Here is a 16,400-nt window from a genome sequence, read left to right on the forward strand (position 1 = left end):
CCATATTGGTCAACCACTAATATAATACATTGCGTCACAGAAAAGAACAGATTATACCTGTTGATAGGTAAATAGTAACCGTTTAATTCAACATCTCTTTCAGTAATCTTTATCAAACCATCTATAAGGTCTTATTGATTGCTGTACTTTATCTTTAACAACTTTGACCTCTGCTGATATCTGCTTGGATTCCAGTCTCACGTCGTCTTGGTAACAGGAATACACCTCTCACTTAAAGGGATAGTTCACCCAAAAAAATGAAAATTCTGTCATCATTTTCTCACCCTCAAGTTGTTCCAAATGTCTTTGTTCTGTTGAACACAAAGGAAGATATTTTTAAGAAAGTTTGTTATGAGGCTGCTTTGGGGCACCATTGACTTGCATAGTAGAAAAAAAATACTATGGAAGTCAATGGTGCCCCAGAACTGTTCAGTTTCCCACATTCTTCAAAATATCTTCCTTTGTGTTCAACAGAACAAAGACATTTATACAGGTCTGGAACAACCTGAGGGTGAGTAAATGATGACAGAATTTTTATTTTTTGGTGAACTATCCCTTTAATTAGCTAGTTGATCTAGTGGGCTTCAAATGTGAAATTTTATGTTTTATTTGTCAGCAAAAACAGTCACACAGCAATTTTAATATAAGATCCTAACAAAAGCCAGAATAAACCCCTAAAAGTAAAAGCCTTTTGTAAACTCTTTAACCTGTAACTGTTTTTTTTTAAGAGCAAGACTCGTTTCAAAGCAAATTCCTGCCTAATTTCAGTGAACTGGTTATTTCGTTTTAATGAACCGGTTAAAAAAGATTCAATCAGATTCAATTACATCATGGCGTATTCACTGTCATTGACAAGCACTCCATTCGTGTTGACAAAACTGTCATGCAATCAAGTAACAAAAAGTTGATTATCAGTACGTTGAATTCGTTCATATTTCTGATATATGGCTATTAAAGTTTTGTTTTGGTCCATTAGTTAAATCTTGCTCCACTTCAATAGCTATTTCTTTCAGCTCAAACATCGATTCTCATTACGAATCAGGCATGTTCAAAAGAAACGGTTCTCAGCTGAATGAATCAAGTAGTTCGCTCAAGAAGCGCTTGGATTGATTCGGTCAAATTGATGAGCCGGTTCGAACGATTCATTCAAAAAGAACCGACTCAAATGAACGAATCGCTTCAGGAAATGTCAAGAAAATTGAATGGACGCTTTAACGCTGAAGCTGAAATACTAATGCCGCGAGCTTCAGTCACTGCGTAAACCAATGCAATTTATATAAAATAAACGCAATTTGCATGCTAAACGTGCACAAAGTTAAACTACAGCACGCGCCAATCTAATCCTCAATGCTGAACGTGCATTTGGGCACAGCGGAATTGATCAAACACAGAAATGTCGATGTCATCAGTGCGGTTTGGGGATGCAATCACAGTTGCATGCGTGTTAACGCCTAACCTACTACTGCACTGTGATGCAAAGAATAACTGATAAAAGTGAATCGTAAAACAACACTAGCATACGGATTTGTAGAAATACAACATTCGCATGCATTGCATAAAATAACTAACCATTTGCTACTTACTCGAACATGTCATTGGGTGTTTTCTCAAATCAATGCGTGCTGCCCACGTTTATTTTACAGTAGCCTCTCAATATGGCACTGCGCCGACATAACAGACGGTACATTCAGATTAACTAGCCGAATGCATGGAGACACCGCGTCCTCTGTTCATCCGCAGCCCGTTCTAGTCCAACAGAACGCGATCGTTCAATATCCCCATCCTAAACGAGGTACCAGACCCCCTCTAAATCGCAACGACCACAGCGGTCTCCACCATGAGCGCTCCGGTTATCCTAAAGCAACCTACACACTGGGCAAGAGGGGGAGGGGGAGGAGAAAAGAGGATGTTCTCTGTGGAGGAGGGAATCAACACTGTATGAGGCAGTGGCCGTCTCTTTACCACCACACCAGGGCCAACCCATAGGGGATTATGTTTAGAGTTTATGTGGAAGCACTTGAGTCAATAAAACTGGGTTGAAATAGCCCGGACACCCGGAGTTGGCACAAAGTCATTCAAATGAAAGGAATTATTCTGATGATCAAAAACTGGGAAGTTGGATAACCCTAAATGCACCCAGTTTATAATAGAGATAATGATCATCATGATAAAATTGCATAATAATCCTCAGCGGTCTGGCTGTCTCCATAATCTGTTTTCCTAGGAGAGGCTGCCATAATCTCAGTAAGAAGTGTTAAGGGAAGCCAAGACATATAGATTTCCATGTCCAAAAACTTGTACTAAATAAAATGTAGACTTTTGCTTGTATTTGCTATGGACAAAAATGATAAAGCTACAATTTGCTATGAGCATTTTACTCTTTAAAAATTGGGGGGAAAAATACTTTGACCATGGGAGGTCACACTAATAATAATCTGAAATGTGCTGCGATTTATATTATGCAGTTAATCTCAAGGAAGCTAAACATGCACAAAATTTGGATTTGTACCAAATGAGAGGGATACGTGAGTCCAAGTTTATTTGTATAATGCATTCCCTACATGCGCTGTAGTTTCCTTTTAGCTTTAAATATTTATTTTTTTCCTTTGGACTGAGGGGAACTCAAATATATGTTTATGTTCATAAACATTTTGCTTTATTTACCAGTATTTTACTTTTTTTTTTTTTAAATATAATAATAAAATGTGACTTAAGGCTTGTTCACACCAGGAATGATAACTTTAACGATAACTACATTAGCTCAGGAAACAAAGGTGATCAATGTCACTCTACCTTTCACTTCTGAGGCTTTAGTGGCATTGATCAAACACAGACAATGCTCTGCCTGTGCAATAATCCACTAGGATTGAGGGTTTGATGCTCAACGCAAGTCAATCTATTTCTGCAATCACATGTATCTGTAGGATCTGAGTAATGCAGCAGCACTAAAAGCATTTCGACAAGTTTATAAGACCATATGGCACACAGGACCACAGGCACATCATGGCCAAAAAGGCCAAAGCACTCCAAAGAGGCTTAGACAAATGAAATCTTCAGACTTAAGAAGCAGCCCATGAAAACAGAGTAAACTATAGGCAAGGAAGGAGAAATCAAAATGCATGGATTGAACAGAGGGTGCAGGTTTACAATATATATGTATTATTTATGCCACATTAGGCATAATATATATATTTTAATATAAACAATGCTATTTACAATTATTTGGAGCTTATGTTGGTGGAAAACCTGGAGCGTTCATTTCTGATGTTGTGCAAACCTGCATGTCAGGAATTTGCATTGATTTTGGACAGGGAAACAACCTACAGACGTTGCTAAACAAACAAGGCCAATTCTACAGTCGGCGAAAACGATTCATGCAAGCGAGCAATAAACAGGCTTTACCACTTGAACTTAAGATTAGTACAGTTCTGTCTACAAATAAAGGAAGTATGGCTTTGCCAAAACCCAGTTTAGTTTCATCAGATGTAAATGATTCATACTGTAATACTCATTCATGCCTGTCTGAATCATTACAAGGATTATAATTGATACCTATAAAATGTATTTTGTATTGTTTTCAGACTAACAACGGTTGTGTTCTGGCTAATTGTATGGTTTAAGGTTCTAGTAAGCTAATAAATAAATAAACACTTGCTAAACAATATCCAGAACCTTGTAAAAACATCACAATAGGCTCCAATTCAGAGCGAGTCTTCGAAACGGCTGAGCAACACAACAAAAAAAACTAGGTCAGTAAAACCGGTTGGTAGTTGAGAAGGACAAGGGCACAGCTGTTCATGTGGCATGCATAAAACACCTTTCGCTCTCCAAGCGTGTCTTTTCACTGGCTGACAGTCTTCACTGCAGCATCAAAACAGTGGCTTCTGATTGGGCAGCAGTGACATCACCCAAAAAGGCGGAACACTCCTACTGGGTAATAGTGATGTCATGTGTTCGAGAGTCAGACGGCTCAGACACAGCCCCACCTCCATCACTCCACTGCCAAGAGCACTCCTCCTCTTTTTTCTGTCACTCTATCATCTTCCTGTTATTCATGAACTCAAACCTCACATAATAACAGTGTTTCTGGACTCTCTGTTTAATTTGGTCCCTGGAAATATTTCTGTGTTTTAGCTGAACAAATTCCCTATAATTATAACTAGCAAGTATGGTGTTTTTACATGTGCATGAAGACTGTTACAGTAACAGTTACTAAACGATGCCAATTTACTAGGGAACAAATCATTACATTTGCATTGAAAGAATGTTCTGCGATCAATACAGGTTAAACTGTATTAACAGAATTTATGGCATTGCTGATTTTTTGCATTTATATTTAATGTTAAATAAATATGAAATATTTCATATCAAGTACAAATGTGTACATTTAAAATGTAATTTATTTCTGTGATGGCAATGCTGAATTTTCCACAGCCAATTATTATTGCCATTCAATTATTAACATACATTTTTAGGATGCTTTCATTCATAAAAAGCTCAAAAGAACAGCGTTTATTTGAAATAAAAATCTTTTGTAACATTATAAATGCCTTTACTGTCACTTTCGATCAATTTATTGCATAATTTAAATGAAAACAAAAATCTTACGTACCCTAAACTTTTGAGTGGTAATGTAACAAGGATTCCAGACTTTCCACAAAAATATTAATCAACAAAAACATTTTTGACATTAATAATAAGAAGAAATGTTTCTTGAGCAGCAAATCAGCATATTAGAATGATTTCTGAAGGATCACGTGACACTGAAGTCTGGAATAATGGCGCTGAAAATTCAGCTTTGCATCACAGGAATAAAATTACATTTTAAAATATATTTTCTCATAGAAAACAATTACTTTAAATTGTAATAATATATTACTGTTATTAGGGCCCAAGCACCGATGGTGTGAGGACCCTATTGTAATTGCTCAGCCAATTATTCTTCTCCAAAATGAATCGCATTTTTGAGGGCATAAATGTTCTCAAAAACTCATGAAACTTTGCAGTTTGCAGAAGTGGTGAAAATTTACATCTGATATGGGTTTCAGAATTAGGTCTGGCAAAATGGCTCGATAGTGGCACCTACAAAATTTCAATTAAGCGCCCTTCGTGCTACGTTTCACGTACAGTTATGAAATTCGGTAGACAGATGTAACATCCCAATACCTACAAAAAAGCCACAGGGTGCAAAGTTTGTAAACCCAACAGGAAGTGAGATATTTTTAATTTTCAGATATTGTACTTTAACGAACTCCTCCTAGAGCTTAAATCAGATCAACATCATATTTGGTCAGTCTAATCTAAAGGCCTTTGAGACGTTAAATTGCGAAGATCTAGAGTTTTCACTGAAGGGCGTGTCCGTGGCGGACTGACTTCTGATGTTTCACCATTTCACCACATGAATGATGAAGCTGTTGTAACTCAAGCATACAATGTCCGATCTGCTCCAAACTTCACATGTGTGAAAAGAGTCCTGGCCTAAAGACATCTATATGCCAAAATTCAGTTAGTCATAGCGCCACCTGCTGGCAACAGGAAATTGTATGCTTTACACTTTAGTTCACTCTCAGAAAAACATTTTAATATGCAATGATGTACCAAACATACTAGAAATATGTTACATCATGCAACACTTGGCTAAGTGGCTAAATGTATGCGATTAAAGCCAAGAAACAGGAAGTTCTAGTAACTCAGGCGTACAATGTCGGATCTGCTCCAAACTTAACATGTTTGATAATAGTCCTGGCCTGAAGACATCAACATGGCAATATTCAGTTATGGTCAAAGCGCCACCTGTTGGCAGCAGGAAGTGTGGCATTTCGAAATGAATTTGGCATAATTCTCCTGTATTCATTCGCTTACATGCATGTCGCCCACAGTTCACCGTTTTCCTAAGGCCAACGGGTGGCGCTGAGCCTGGGTGCGAGGGCCCTTTCATCGCTGCTTGCAGCTTTAATTAACAACTGTATTTGTGATTTCAAAAACCTTTCAAAAATCTTACCGACTCCAAACTTATGAACGGTAGTGTATTTATGTAAGCAATAAGGTTTAAGCGAAGCAGAACGCCTGCAACCCCTTCAGCCATGACTTATTCATGATACAGCACTAGCCTTGAGTACCTTATTGCTTTTATAAAACGGTTACCACACAATACAAATATTAAAGCCAAAAATATGTATCAGTGCAACTTTCATGAAGTAAACTCTTACTAAAAGCCTTCCTTCCGCCGGAAAAAAAATAGTCCCTGACCGTGAACAGCAACAGTTACGTTATTACATTAGTAAAAGCCATTAGATGACAGCAAAGACTGTCTTTAACAGTGTGTCAGTCAGTAGCGAAGACTTTAACATTGAAAAGACTGAATTGTTGTGAACAAGGAATAAATATAAATATATATACTAAACTTATATATATATATATTAAACTTTAAATTATATAATTAAATTACTCAAATAATAGACACATGAAAGTAATTATATTCATGCTCAAAAAATGAGCTTTACCTTTTTAGTGCATGGCCCATTTCTTGCATTGCGAGTACCTTACTGTACACATGTTTTTAACTTGCTTTATAAAACACAACTAAGGAACAAGTTAAATCTATTTCCTGTGGTAAATGACATTATGCCACAAATACTTCTGAGCGAACAGAAGTGAAACAAACACTTCTTTAAATAAAGAAATAATAAAAAATAAAATAAGATAATCACACACATCAATGAAAGAAAGAGACAAAAAGATCATGCTAATAATCACGGATCTTAAAACGAAACTAACATCTCCACCCTAACCAGAAGTGTTTCTTGAAGAGTTTCTACTCCTCTTCCCATTGCATCTGCAGGGATATCCCTCTGAGCATCTAGTGTGGATGCACTTAAAAAAAAAAAAAAGCAGCCTAAGAGAATGCTGCTGACTGCGCATGTGGGAGGGGGAAACACACTGACCTGCTGCTGTCACAATCTGAATCCTTGCTGAGAAGGCTACGGAGAGACCAGCGAGAGCGCCTGCTTAGGGAGCTCCGTGACCATGAGCGGGATGGGGGTAGGAGAAGCACAGTGGGGCTGCCCTGCTCTTCTTCTTCTATATTAGAAACCATTGAAGGCAATGGAGATGCACGTGATGGGCTTTGATTTGTATCCCTTTTCCCTTTCCCCTTATCCCAATGGTTCTCTGATGCATCTGCTTGCTGTGCCTTGGCTCTCCTCTTCTCTCGGTTACGGCTGCGTAAGTGGAACCGGTGTGGTCGTGGGCTTGGGGAGCAGGACCACGACTCCGTATCGGATGAAGGTGGAAGAATGTTCAGGGTTGGAATGGGAATGGGATCAGCCATGGTGATTTCAGGTGGTGGTGTCACAGCCATCATACATCACCTAGAACTTTCTGCATCCATCTACGGCTGACAGTTTCATTGAGTACAAGTTTTATCATGCACAATCATTCACTGAGAAGCGCCAAATATTTCTTACTCTCTAGTGTCTTCGTCTTCTACATCTGGTCTGGAAATTCCACTAGAGCCCAAAATAAATATTCCATTACAGAAATACAATCTGATGACAATTGGAAAGGTCTGCATCAAGTCATGAAGAAAGAAGTCAGCAGTTCAGCTTCCTTCACAGATGTACAGCGTATATACGGCATAAAGTCCTGCAGCAGGAACTGAAAAAATTGGGTGGAGCCATCACTGAATTCTAATACGCATAAAAGAATGCAGCCATCTCTTCTGCATGCCATTTATCGAAGGGAAAAAGATGAGCATTTGAGACTTGCACCCATAACTGCTTGAAGTCAAATCCATCTTCTTCCTGTTTCTCTGCTGCTATTAAAGACTTCCTTCAAAAAAAGGTTTCTGCCCCTTTTTTCCTCCACAAGGACAGATCACAACAAATGCAGTTTTGCAATCTGCCTCGTCATTGCGATTTGCACATCAGATATGATAAGATCATGTTGCTGAAAAGGGGAAAAACTATATTTGTCTTTTCGTCAAGCTACAGACTGAAAAAAACATTTTATTTGAGCTACTTCATATTTTACATAAAAACATATCTTTACAGATAAATTGTATAATATTTTGGTATATCATAATATATCAGGGATGCACATACAGTACTAACATCATTTAACACTTAGGGCTGATTTTAAAGCAATTGTGAGTCACTGTTTTATTTGAACAGTTTGGCTAAATGTTGAAGAGATCCAAAGTCTCAAAACTACATGCATAATAAAGTATATTGAAATATATTTATATTAGTATATTTAATAAGAAAAACAGTAATATTAAGAAATATTATTACAATTTAAAATGACTTAAAATAGAATGTTTTTCTATTTTAATATATTTTTAAATCTGATGGAATTACTCCAGTCTTCAATGACTCAAAATCAATTCTTATTATTCAATATTGAAATCAGATGTGCTGCTTAATATTTTTGTATTTATTTAAAAATAAATAAAATAAAAGGATTAATTTTTCAATTAAAAAAAAATCTTACTGACCCCAAATTTTTAACTGTAGTTTTCATAGTATTGCATTCCTAATATATTTCCACATAATTAAAAAAAAAACTAAAAAAAAAAAAAAAAAAGAAATTTCAATTTATTTAGCAGACAAACATTGTGTTAATGTATTGTTGGACAATATTCTCCCATATTCTTATGGTATAACTCCTCTAAATGAGATCAAGATTGACAGAGCAGATCAACAACAACCTGCATACCCGGTACAGGTGGTGTTTAACACACGCAAGCTGATGTTAATGTATGGGTGGAGTAACCGTTGGTTGATTACAGTACAATGTAGCCATCATCATCACTCTGTGATTGTTTGTCATCTGCCACCTGAAGGCTTTAAAACACCTCTATTTAACTAGGCTGCTAACATGAAGGCTTTATCCAAAGAAGTGGTGAACCAAAACCTGCACTGTTTACCGTTTAGTTTTCTTAGGTATGCTACTGCCTGCGATTAAACTTGAGTGTAAAACTTCAACAGCTTAATCCAATAGAAAACATAATGAAATACCCAGTGAATTTTGAACAGCTGCTAACTTATTATTTTATTATTGGATTTTATCATGTTGCTGAACCTGCTTCAAAGGGAACATAACACATTTTGTTTGATGGGAAGGCACGTGAAGAGAAAACTTTTCCTTTCTCAGCTGACTATCACCCTTGCATGTAACATTTGTGCACAAATATAGTTTACTGTGGGTAAAAAAGAAAAGGTTCCCACAACTAAGTACTGTTTTAAGCAGAACTCTAGGTCTTCTTTCCTGTCAGTGGCACCACAAGCTGGTGAGCCATGCTGAGACAAATCAACCACAATGATACAAGAGATACACAGTGTGTTCTCTTTCTTTCAGAGCAAACATGCCTTCCTGAACTCAAAGAAATTACCATAACAATCACGCAATTTGCAAAGTACAAAACGTTAAATACAAATTCCTCAACAACAAAAAAAAAAGTGAACCAAACAGTAGTAACATATTCTATCACGCCAAGTGATAGACAAAAATAACCAAATCAGCGGTTATCAAACCTGACCTTTATACTTCTTAGGAAATTTTGTAAAACTTCCTGGTTATTTGCAGATTAATACAAATTCCTGTGAAAACCTTCTACTGAAGAGTTTCATCATCATTGGCTTCAGAACAAGACTGACAGCCAGTTACTGAAGGCAAGGACAAGATCTGCCACTTTATTTACTTTCCTGTTTGAACAAGCTAAATCATGTCTAGGTTTTGTTTGAACAAATCAAACCAGAGCTGTTAACACTTTCACTTGCACATATGGTAAGTGTAATAAAAAAAAAACACCACAGTGCAATAAATAAAAATGATTTTATAGTCAAATGAAGGACATCAATGATGCTTATGAACCTAATAAAAGTCGAATAAGCCTAACTTAATAATAATAATAATAATAATAATAATAATAATAATAATTCCTACCTTCCATTGGACGAATTACCCCCATTGTTTTTTTCCTGTTCGGCCTCATACACCAGACGGGCGACAGTACGAGGGGTGATGTTAAAATCCACTTTTTCGCAAGAACACATCAGCACCCCTAATTTAGCCGGCAAGCTAACAAAAAAGTAGCTTTCGTCGCCAGTTTTCAAATTAAGCCACCGTTTTCTAATTATTTATTTCTGTTTAACTATTTCGGGTTAACATAACATACGCTGAAATGCGTAAATGTCAAATCATACTGCAGTAAACAAACCATGATAGGCGTTAGCAGTGCTAACGAACAGGTCAGCTGTACTATTCAAGACAGTAGGGGAGAATACTAGTTGCTAGTTGGCTAGCATGCTAATGATACCGGTGGTAGAGAAAACGGTCCTCTGTTTACTTTTTCTTATCCATTAATTCGCCTTTCCGCCATTCCAAAATCCTAGTCACGACTCACAGGACTAGGTGATGATCTCATGGTTTGGTCTATTAAAATATGCCTCTTAAAACCATGCATCTATTACATTTTAGGTTACGAACTTTTCATAAGTTTAAATGCTTCGCGAAGAGACAGTAAGATAGAGAACAGTTTCCAATGAGACGGGCAAAAAGTGGACAGGGGTAGATTCAGACGCAGAGATAAGTACAATGACGGTTTGTGACTTAAGTAAATTAAAGTTTGAACTCACATGATGAGAATCATACATATAAACATTCGCCGATATTAAAACACGGCCAAAAGCGTAAAACAATAATTAATGAAAAGTATACTTAATTACAAATACCCCCTCACTGGTTAGTTAATGGTACAGTCCAGCGAGAATCTCTTTAGTGTGCGCAGACAAAATCTAACGGGTGTTTTGGTGTTGTGTATAAACAGGCCTGTACACAAAATAATTCATTTTAAACAGCTTTAAAATGTTTTAAAAAATACATAAATTAATGAATAGTATATATAAGGCGGTTCACATTACCAACGCCTTATTAGGAGAAATAAAAGTAACCAATGTTCATACCAATTCATCAAAAATCTAATAAAATGTATCAGGCTTCAATTAATATATAGGCTAATAAATATAAATATTAGATATTCCTATACTATAGTACGTTTAATCAAATGAGTATCTGTCATTAATGTTCAATTTTATTTCTACTCCACTAATCTTATTTATTTGCTTACTGCGCCCTCTTCAGGGCATTAAGTGTATAACGCGTTTAACATAAACTCATAAAAGAGGAGGAATACCTTCAAAATATGGGAGTCCAACAATTATAGTTTGAACATCTAAATTGGTAACAATAGTAGGAATTTTAAAAGAGTGAAGTATGATAAATCCGCTTACCTTGAATGCTTCCTTCATGGCTTTTAATAATCATTATTCTGGACTCAATCAATGAGAGATGAGTTTGGAATTGATATTCTTTTCCCCTTTCAGCCTGTTTCTCGCCAAGAATAGGTTCACATTGCACTCAAAAGGCTGAAGAAAAACACAGACACTTTATTATGACTATTAATTATGACTATTACTATTCTTAAGGCGACAGTCCATCCATATAGTAGGCAACCTTACCTGATTATAGGCTGAATGCAGGTAAAGTGGGCCGTTTAAAGGATTAGTCCACTTTCAAATTAAAATTTCTTGATAATTTACTCACCCCCATGTCATCCAAGATGTTCATGTCTTTCTTTCTTCAGTAGAAAAGAAATTAAGGTTTTTGATGAAAACATTCCAGGATTTTCCTCCTTATAGTGGAGTTCAATGGAGCCCAAATGGTTGAAGGTCAAAATTACGTTTTCATTGCAGCTTCAAAGCGTTCTACGTCTTCCCAGATGAGAAATAAACAGAGAGCTAGTTCAAGATGAGAATTTATGGTTAAAATGTATACATTTTTTTAAAAAAATTTAGAAAATGAGCGATTGTTTCTCTAGATAAGATGTAAACTGTAATGTAAACATGTAATTTTGACCTTCAACCATTTGGGCTCCATTTAAGTCCACTATATGGAGAATAATCCTGGAATGTTTTCCTCAAAAACCCTAATTTCTTTTCGACTGAAGAAAGAAAGACATGAACATCTTGGATGACATGGGGGTGAGTAAATTATCAGGAAATTTTAATTTGAAAGTGAACCAATCCTTTAAGTTTGATAGTACTGTGCTCAATGGGTTTATACTTTTAGAGCATGACAATGGTCTTTAATTAAAGAGACACTATTTCTTTAAATTATAAAATATTTTTGGTTGACGCACCTCAAAGGTTAAAGGGAAGAAAAACCGCTGACATAAGATTTTATTTTCTAAATTATAAGGTTGCTCACTAAATGTAAACAAATATTATTGTAACAGTTCCGATTTTGTTTGTTACCACAGTTGACAGGAAATAAAATGCAAAAAATAAAATGTATAAAAAAATGTTAGTTTTCTTGTAAGGTGTTTAAAAATTGCTGGCCCACTTTGGCTAAACGTGTTAGATAAAGTGGGTCAAGCAACCTTTAAACTTCAGTAATTATATTCAAATTCATTAAATAAAATGACATTCATTGATTATTTTATAGTTGTGATCTACTCTTTAGAAAACAGAAGTGAGTGTGCCATTCAAGTCAAGAGATGGAAGAAAAGAAAGAAAGAGCATAAAATAAGACAATTCATTAATAAAGTGAAGAAAGGATGACAGGAGCAAAATGTAGTTAAAAACTTTTAAAATTTTAAAACATGGACACAATTTAAGTTCATTTAAAGTGTTTAGAGAAAACAGAAACAGAAAAAAAAAAGATTTACAATATGGTTACAATTTTAAATGTTCCTCATTTTCAATTTTTGTTAGCCTATTTGTTGTTGCATGTGTTAAAGTCTCATTTTGAACATGTTGTAGAGTTCATTTTCATCCATATTCTGATTTCTAAATTCAGTAGTCAACATTTGTCCTAAGACCTAAGTTGTCCTAAGAAGAAGGTTTTAGGACAACTTTGATGAAAAGTTTTGATCCACTTCAAATGTTGACTATATATTCTGATGATCAGATTTAATCAAATTTAATGTCAACACAACATTTTCTTTCAGTTGTTTTGAATTTTACACATGCATTAAGTGAACTGATTAATTTTACTCATAGGCTATATGCTTTTAGGTTTGTTAAATATGTTGTTGAATATGTTTGTTTGATAATATGTGTTAATAGCCTACATCATGTATTTTTAATTAATATACAGGATAATTTTTGATAAATCATGGATGGCTCACTTTACCTGAAAAGAAATTTGACGGGAGAGTATGATGTAAATGTTTATTGGTATACCTCGCAAATAACACATTATATCAACAGTATTCAAACTGAAATATTGAACTGTGCTGTGTAGCCTACTTAAACCTCCCCTCAGATTTTAAATATTAACCGTTTATTTACGTGTCATTAGGCTAGATAAATGCGTAAAACATTAGTCTATATATTATTTTAATGTAATATGCCTTGGAAGGAACATATAAAATGTTCCAGTCTCTTCAGCTTTTGCTGTCAATAGGTTCTCGCGGGAACGTTTCGTTTATAAAATATGAAATAACCTTGACTCACCTCTTAATTCGCTTTTGAAAGGGTTTCAGTACTTGCTTTCTCTCTGTGTGTCGTGACCTTTTCACAGTCTATGGTCGTGACTCGTGCCTGTGAGTCGTCTGATTTTATGAGTTGCTCGTGTTGGAGAGATTCCAGAGTTGTGTTGCTCTGCGTCTTCTGCTGGCATTGAATGGGTATTTGGAAACTCGAGCGGTGCTAAATATAAAAGTTCACCAGCTCGTGGGCGTCGGTAAGGAAATCAAGTGGGACACTTTGCGTACTGCCTGGGGTTTGTTTGGGGAGGGCGCGCTTGACGCTCGGGAACCAAAACAACCTTCACTCCGTAGTAGTTTGTCAGTTACTCAGTAAACCTCTGACGCAACATGACATGACAATGCAAATACTTTACCAACACACACTAGGTCTGAAGGACAATGGTTTGACCAAAAACAACAGCAAAAAATAAAAAGAAAAACACTAGAATTCTTCTTTTGTGTGTGTGATTTAGCCTATTAAGCACATGATGTCAGAACAAAAAGGGGGAAAATGTATAATTGAGATAGTGGAATTATTTTCCATTTTCCATCAGGGAAGATTTTGTTAACCTTGCTCTCAATGAAATGGCCTTGTGCTCCAGAGTAAACTGACACTGAACATCAGTGCTATGACAAGAAAACAGCAGGCACCAAGGCTGCATTTTAAAATACAGTAATAACAGTAACACTGAAAATATTATTACAATATAAAATAATTGTTTTCTATTTTAATACATTTGAAAATGTACTTTATTCCTGCGATGGCAAAGCTGAATTTTCAGCATTACTCCAGTCTTCAGTGTCACATGATCCTTCAGAAATCATTCTAATATGATGATTTGCTGCTCAAGAAACATTTTTTCTTATTATTATTATCACCAATGTTGAATACAGTTTTTGCCTCTTAACAAGATTTTTTTAAGTGAGAAATTAATACTTTTGTTCTTCAAGGATGCATTTAATTATTCAATAATGACAGTTGACAAAAGATTTCTATTTAATAAATGCAAATAAATGCTGTTCATTGAACTTTCTATTCATCAAAGAATATACTAAAAAAATCAATTTAAACATTTCCTCAAGGAGAACTATTGCAGCTTGTAAATCTTTACATCTCCCTTTTTATAGAACAGACTTTAGCATCTTTTGAAAAGGCCTCCATTGTTATTTACTTACACTCCTTTGTCAGTAAAATTCTGCGGAAATTCAAGCAGAACTGTTTTGCATGTAAACTCTTGTGGCCCTTGTGACAAAACCCTGCATTTTGCGAAATGCTAAAAAGGCTATTTACATTTTTACTATTGGTACTATTGCTATTGATATTTAGACTTTATTTAACCTTATGATTTCACAGATAAACAAATTTGTGTTTGTTGTTGTGAACATTGTGATTGTAGTGTATATCTGTCATACAAAGGAGGAGTATGCAAATATTTTCCAAGCACAATTTATAATGGAGATTTTATATGAGAGGAGCTATAGACTATTATAATTATTTTCCGTATTATATATAGCCTTCTTGTTAATTCATGTTCAAGAGCACTAACCACAACAACCCAAAAGGATGAGGGCTAGATCTTGTTAATGTCCTTGACTACTGGCTTATGGTCCCTGAAGTTATCTCATAAGCTACAGCATAAACTACTACTACAACTAGTTATTTTTTATATATCATGTTCATTCCTTAGGTCTAACTAAAAAAAAAAATAATAATTTGACATTCAAAAACAAGTTATAGCCCTGTGTGTTGATTTAATGTGGCAAGCCATTTAGCTATTTAGCTATTCCTTAAGATGAACTACTATTTTTGTTACTAGTATTTTTTTTAAATTATTAATAAATTATGTATCTTTTTAAATTTCACAAGTAACAATTTATTATAGAAACTACTATATATTTAATACTTATTATGGCCTACTATTTTGTTAGAAACAGTTTAACTAACTGGACTGTAAAGCCATTCTTAGTCATTAAATGTAGGTTAGGCAATTTAGTAGAGGCTAGCAATAGCAAGCTAGCTTTGAAAGCATATGATCCCACCTTCCCTTCAAAGCACTCTCCAAAGCCACGCCTCCTCCAAAACACATTAACACACACAGCCAAAGCAGAGTCTGCAAAGCGTCATGAGAGATGGCATTAAATTGCCTTATGTCTCAACCACATATAAAAGTAGAACCTAAACAACTTAAAGAGCACTGACTTGTACAATCTGACTGCTGCAGATTCATTTCACCGTTGATATTGCCACAGAAACACATCATTCAGGTTATGTAACGTCATGTGTTGCTATCTCGTAATTATGGTAATTATGACATGGTGTGAAAGTGAAATAAGCTCATTGTTTTGGTTCAGGAGGAACTGTAAAAGGTGGCTTCTGTTTTGTTTTTGGTGCACGGTGTCTGTCTACAACTCTGCATAACCTCATAGAACACACTGATGACTTGTGATGTCTGCGCAAGCAGGATACATGGAGGTATTGTTGATACATACATGTTGACAGGCACGGTAAGACATCCTATCATACATATTATTTAGATCACTTCTGTTATTGATTGCTATCAGGATGTGAAGAGAGTTTCAACCAGTATAACAAAAAGTGTTTCAGAAAAAACGTTGCCTATACCCTACACTGTAAAACTCAATAAGTTCAGAATACTCAAAACATTTGAGGAAACTTATTACCTCAAAACATTTAAGTTAACTAACTTATTTTTTTTAAGTTAGTAGAACTTAATTTTTTTGTGACAAGTGGGGCAGGGCCGAGAGCCATGGAAGTGGAGCAATGCTAGTGTGGTGCACAGGTGTCTCTCATTAACCATCACATCACTGGCATTCCTTCGCTCCCACAGTTCTCAGCCTCGCCCTACTC

At 35.6% G+C, this 16,400-nt stretch overlaps 1 protein-coding gene across 6 annotated transcripts in view; it reads right to left on the reverse strand.

Moving 5' to 3' along the window:
• gramd1a (GRAM domain containing 1A) overlaps positions 1-13,751 on the reverse strand; it is a 35,479-nt gene extending 21,728 nt beyond the window's left edge. The window contains exons 1-4 of one of the 6 annotated variants that reach the window (XM_067409972.1): positions 13,518-13,751; positions 11,605-11,771; positions 11,292-11,426; positions 6,945-7,947 (exon numbers count right to left, since the gene is read on the reverse strand). In XM_067409972.1, the coding sequence (XP_067266073.1) occupies positions 6,945-7,363 (419 nt within the window). In that variant the 5' untranslated portion in view covers positions 7,364-7,947; positions 11,292-11,426; positions 11,605-11,771; positions 13,518-13,751. Of the gene's footprint in view, positions 1-1,583; positions 3,019-6,944; positions 7,948-9,945; positions 10,718-11,291; positions 11,427-11,604; positions 11,772-13,517 lie in introns of those variants that run through there. The other 5 variants (XM_067409963.1, XM_067409981.1, XM_067409991.1 and 2 more) reach the window with 5 other exon arrangements.
• Positions 13,752-16,400: the final 2,649 nt, after the last annotated feature.

Source organism: Chanodichthys erythropterus, chromosome 2, assembly GCF_024489055.1.
Source record: "Chanodichthys erythropterus isolate Z2021 chromosome 2, ASM2448905v1, whole genome shotgun sequence".
Lineage (NCBI taxonomy): Eukaryota > Metazoa > Chordata > Actinopteri > Cypriniformes > Xenocyprididae > Chanodichthys > Chanodichthys erythropterus.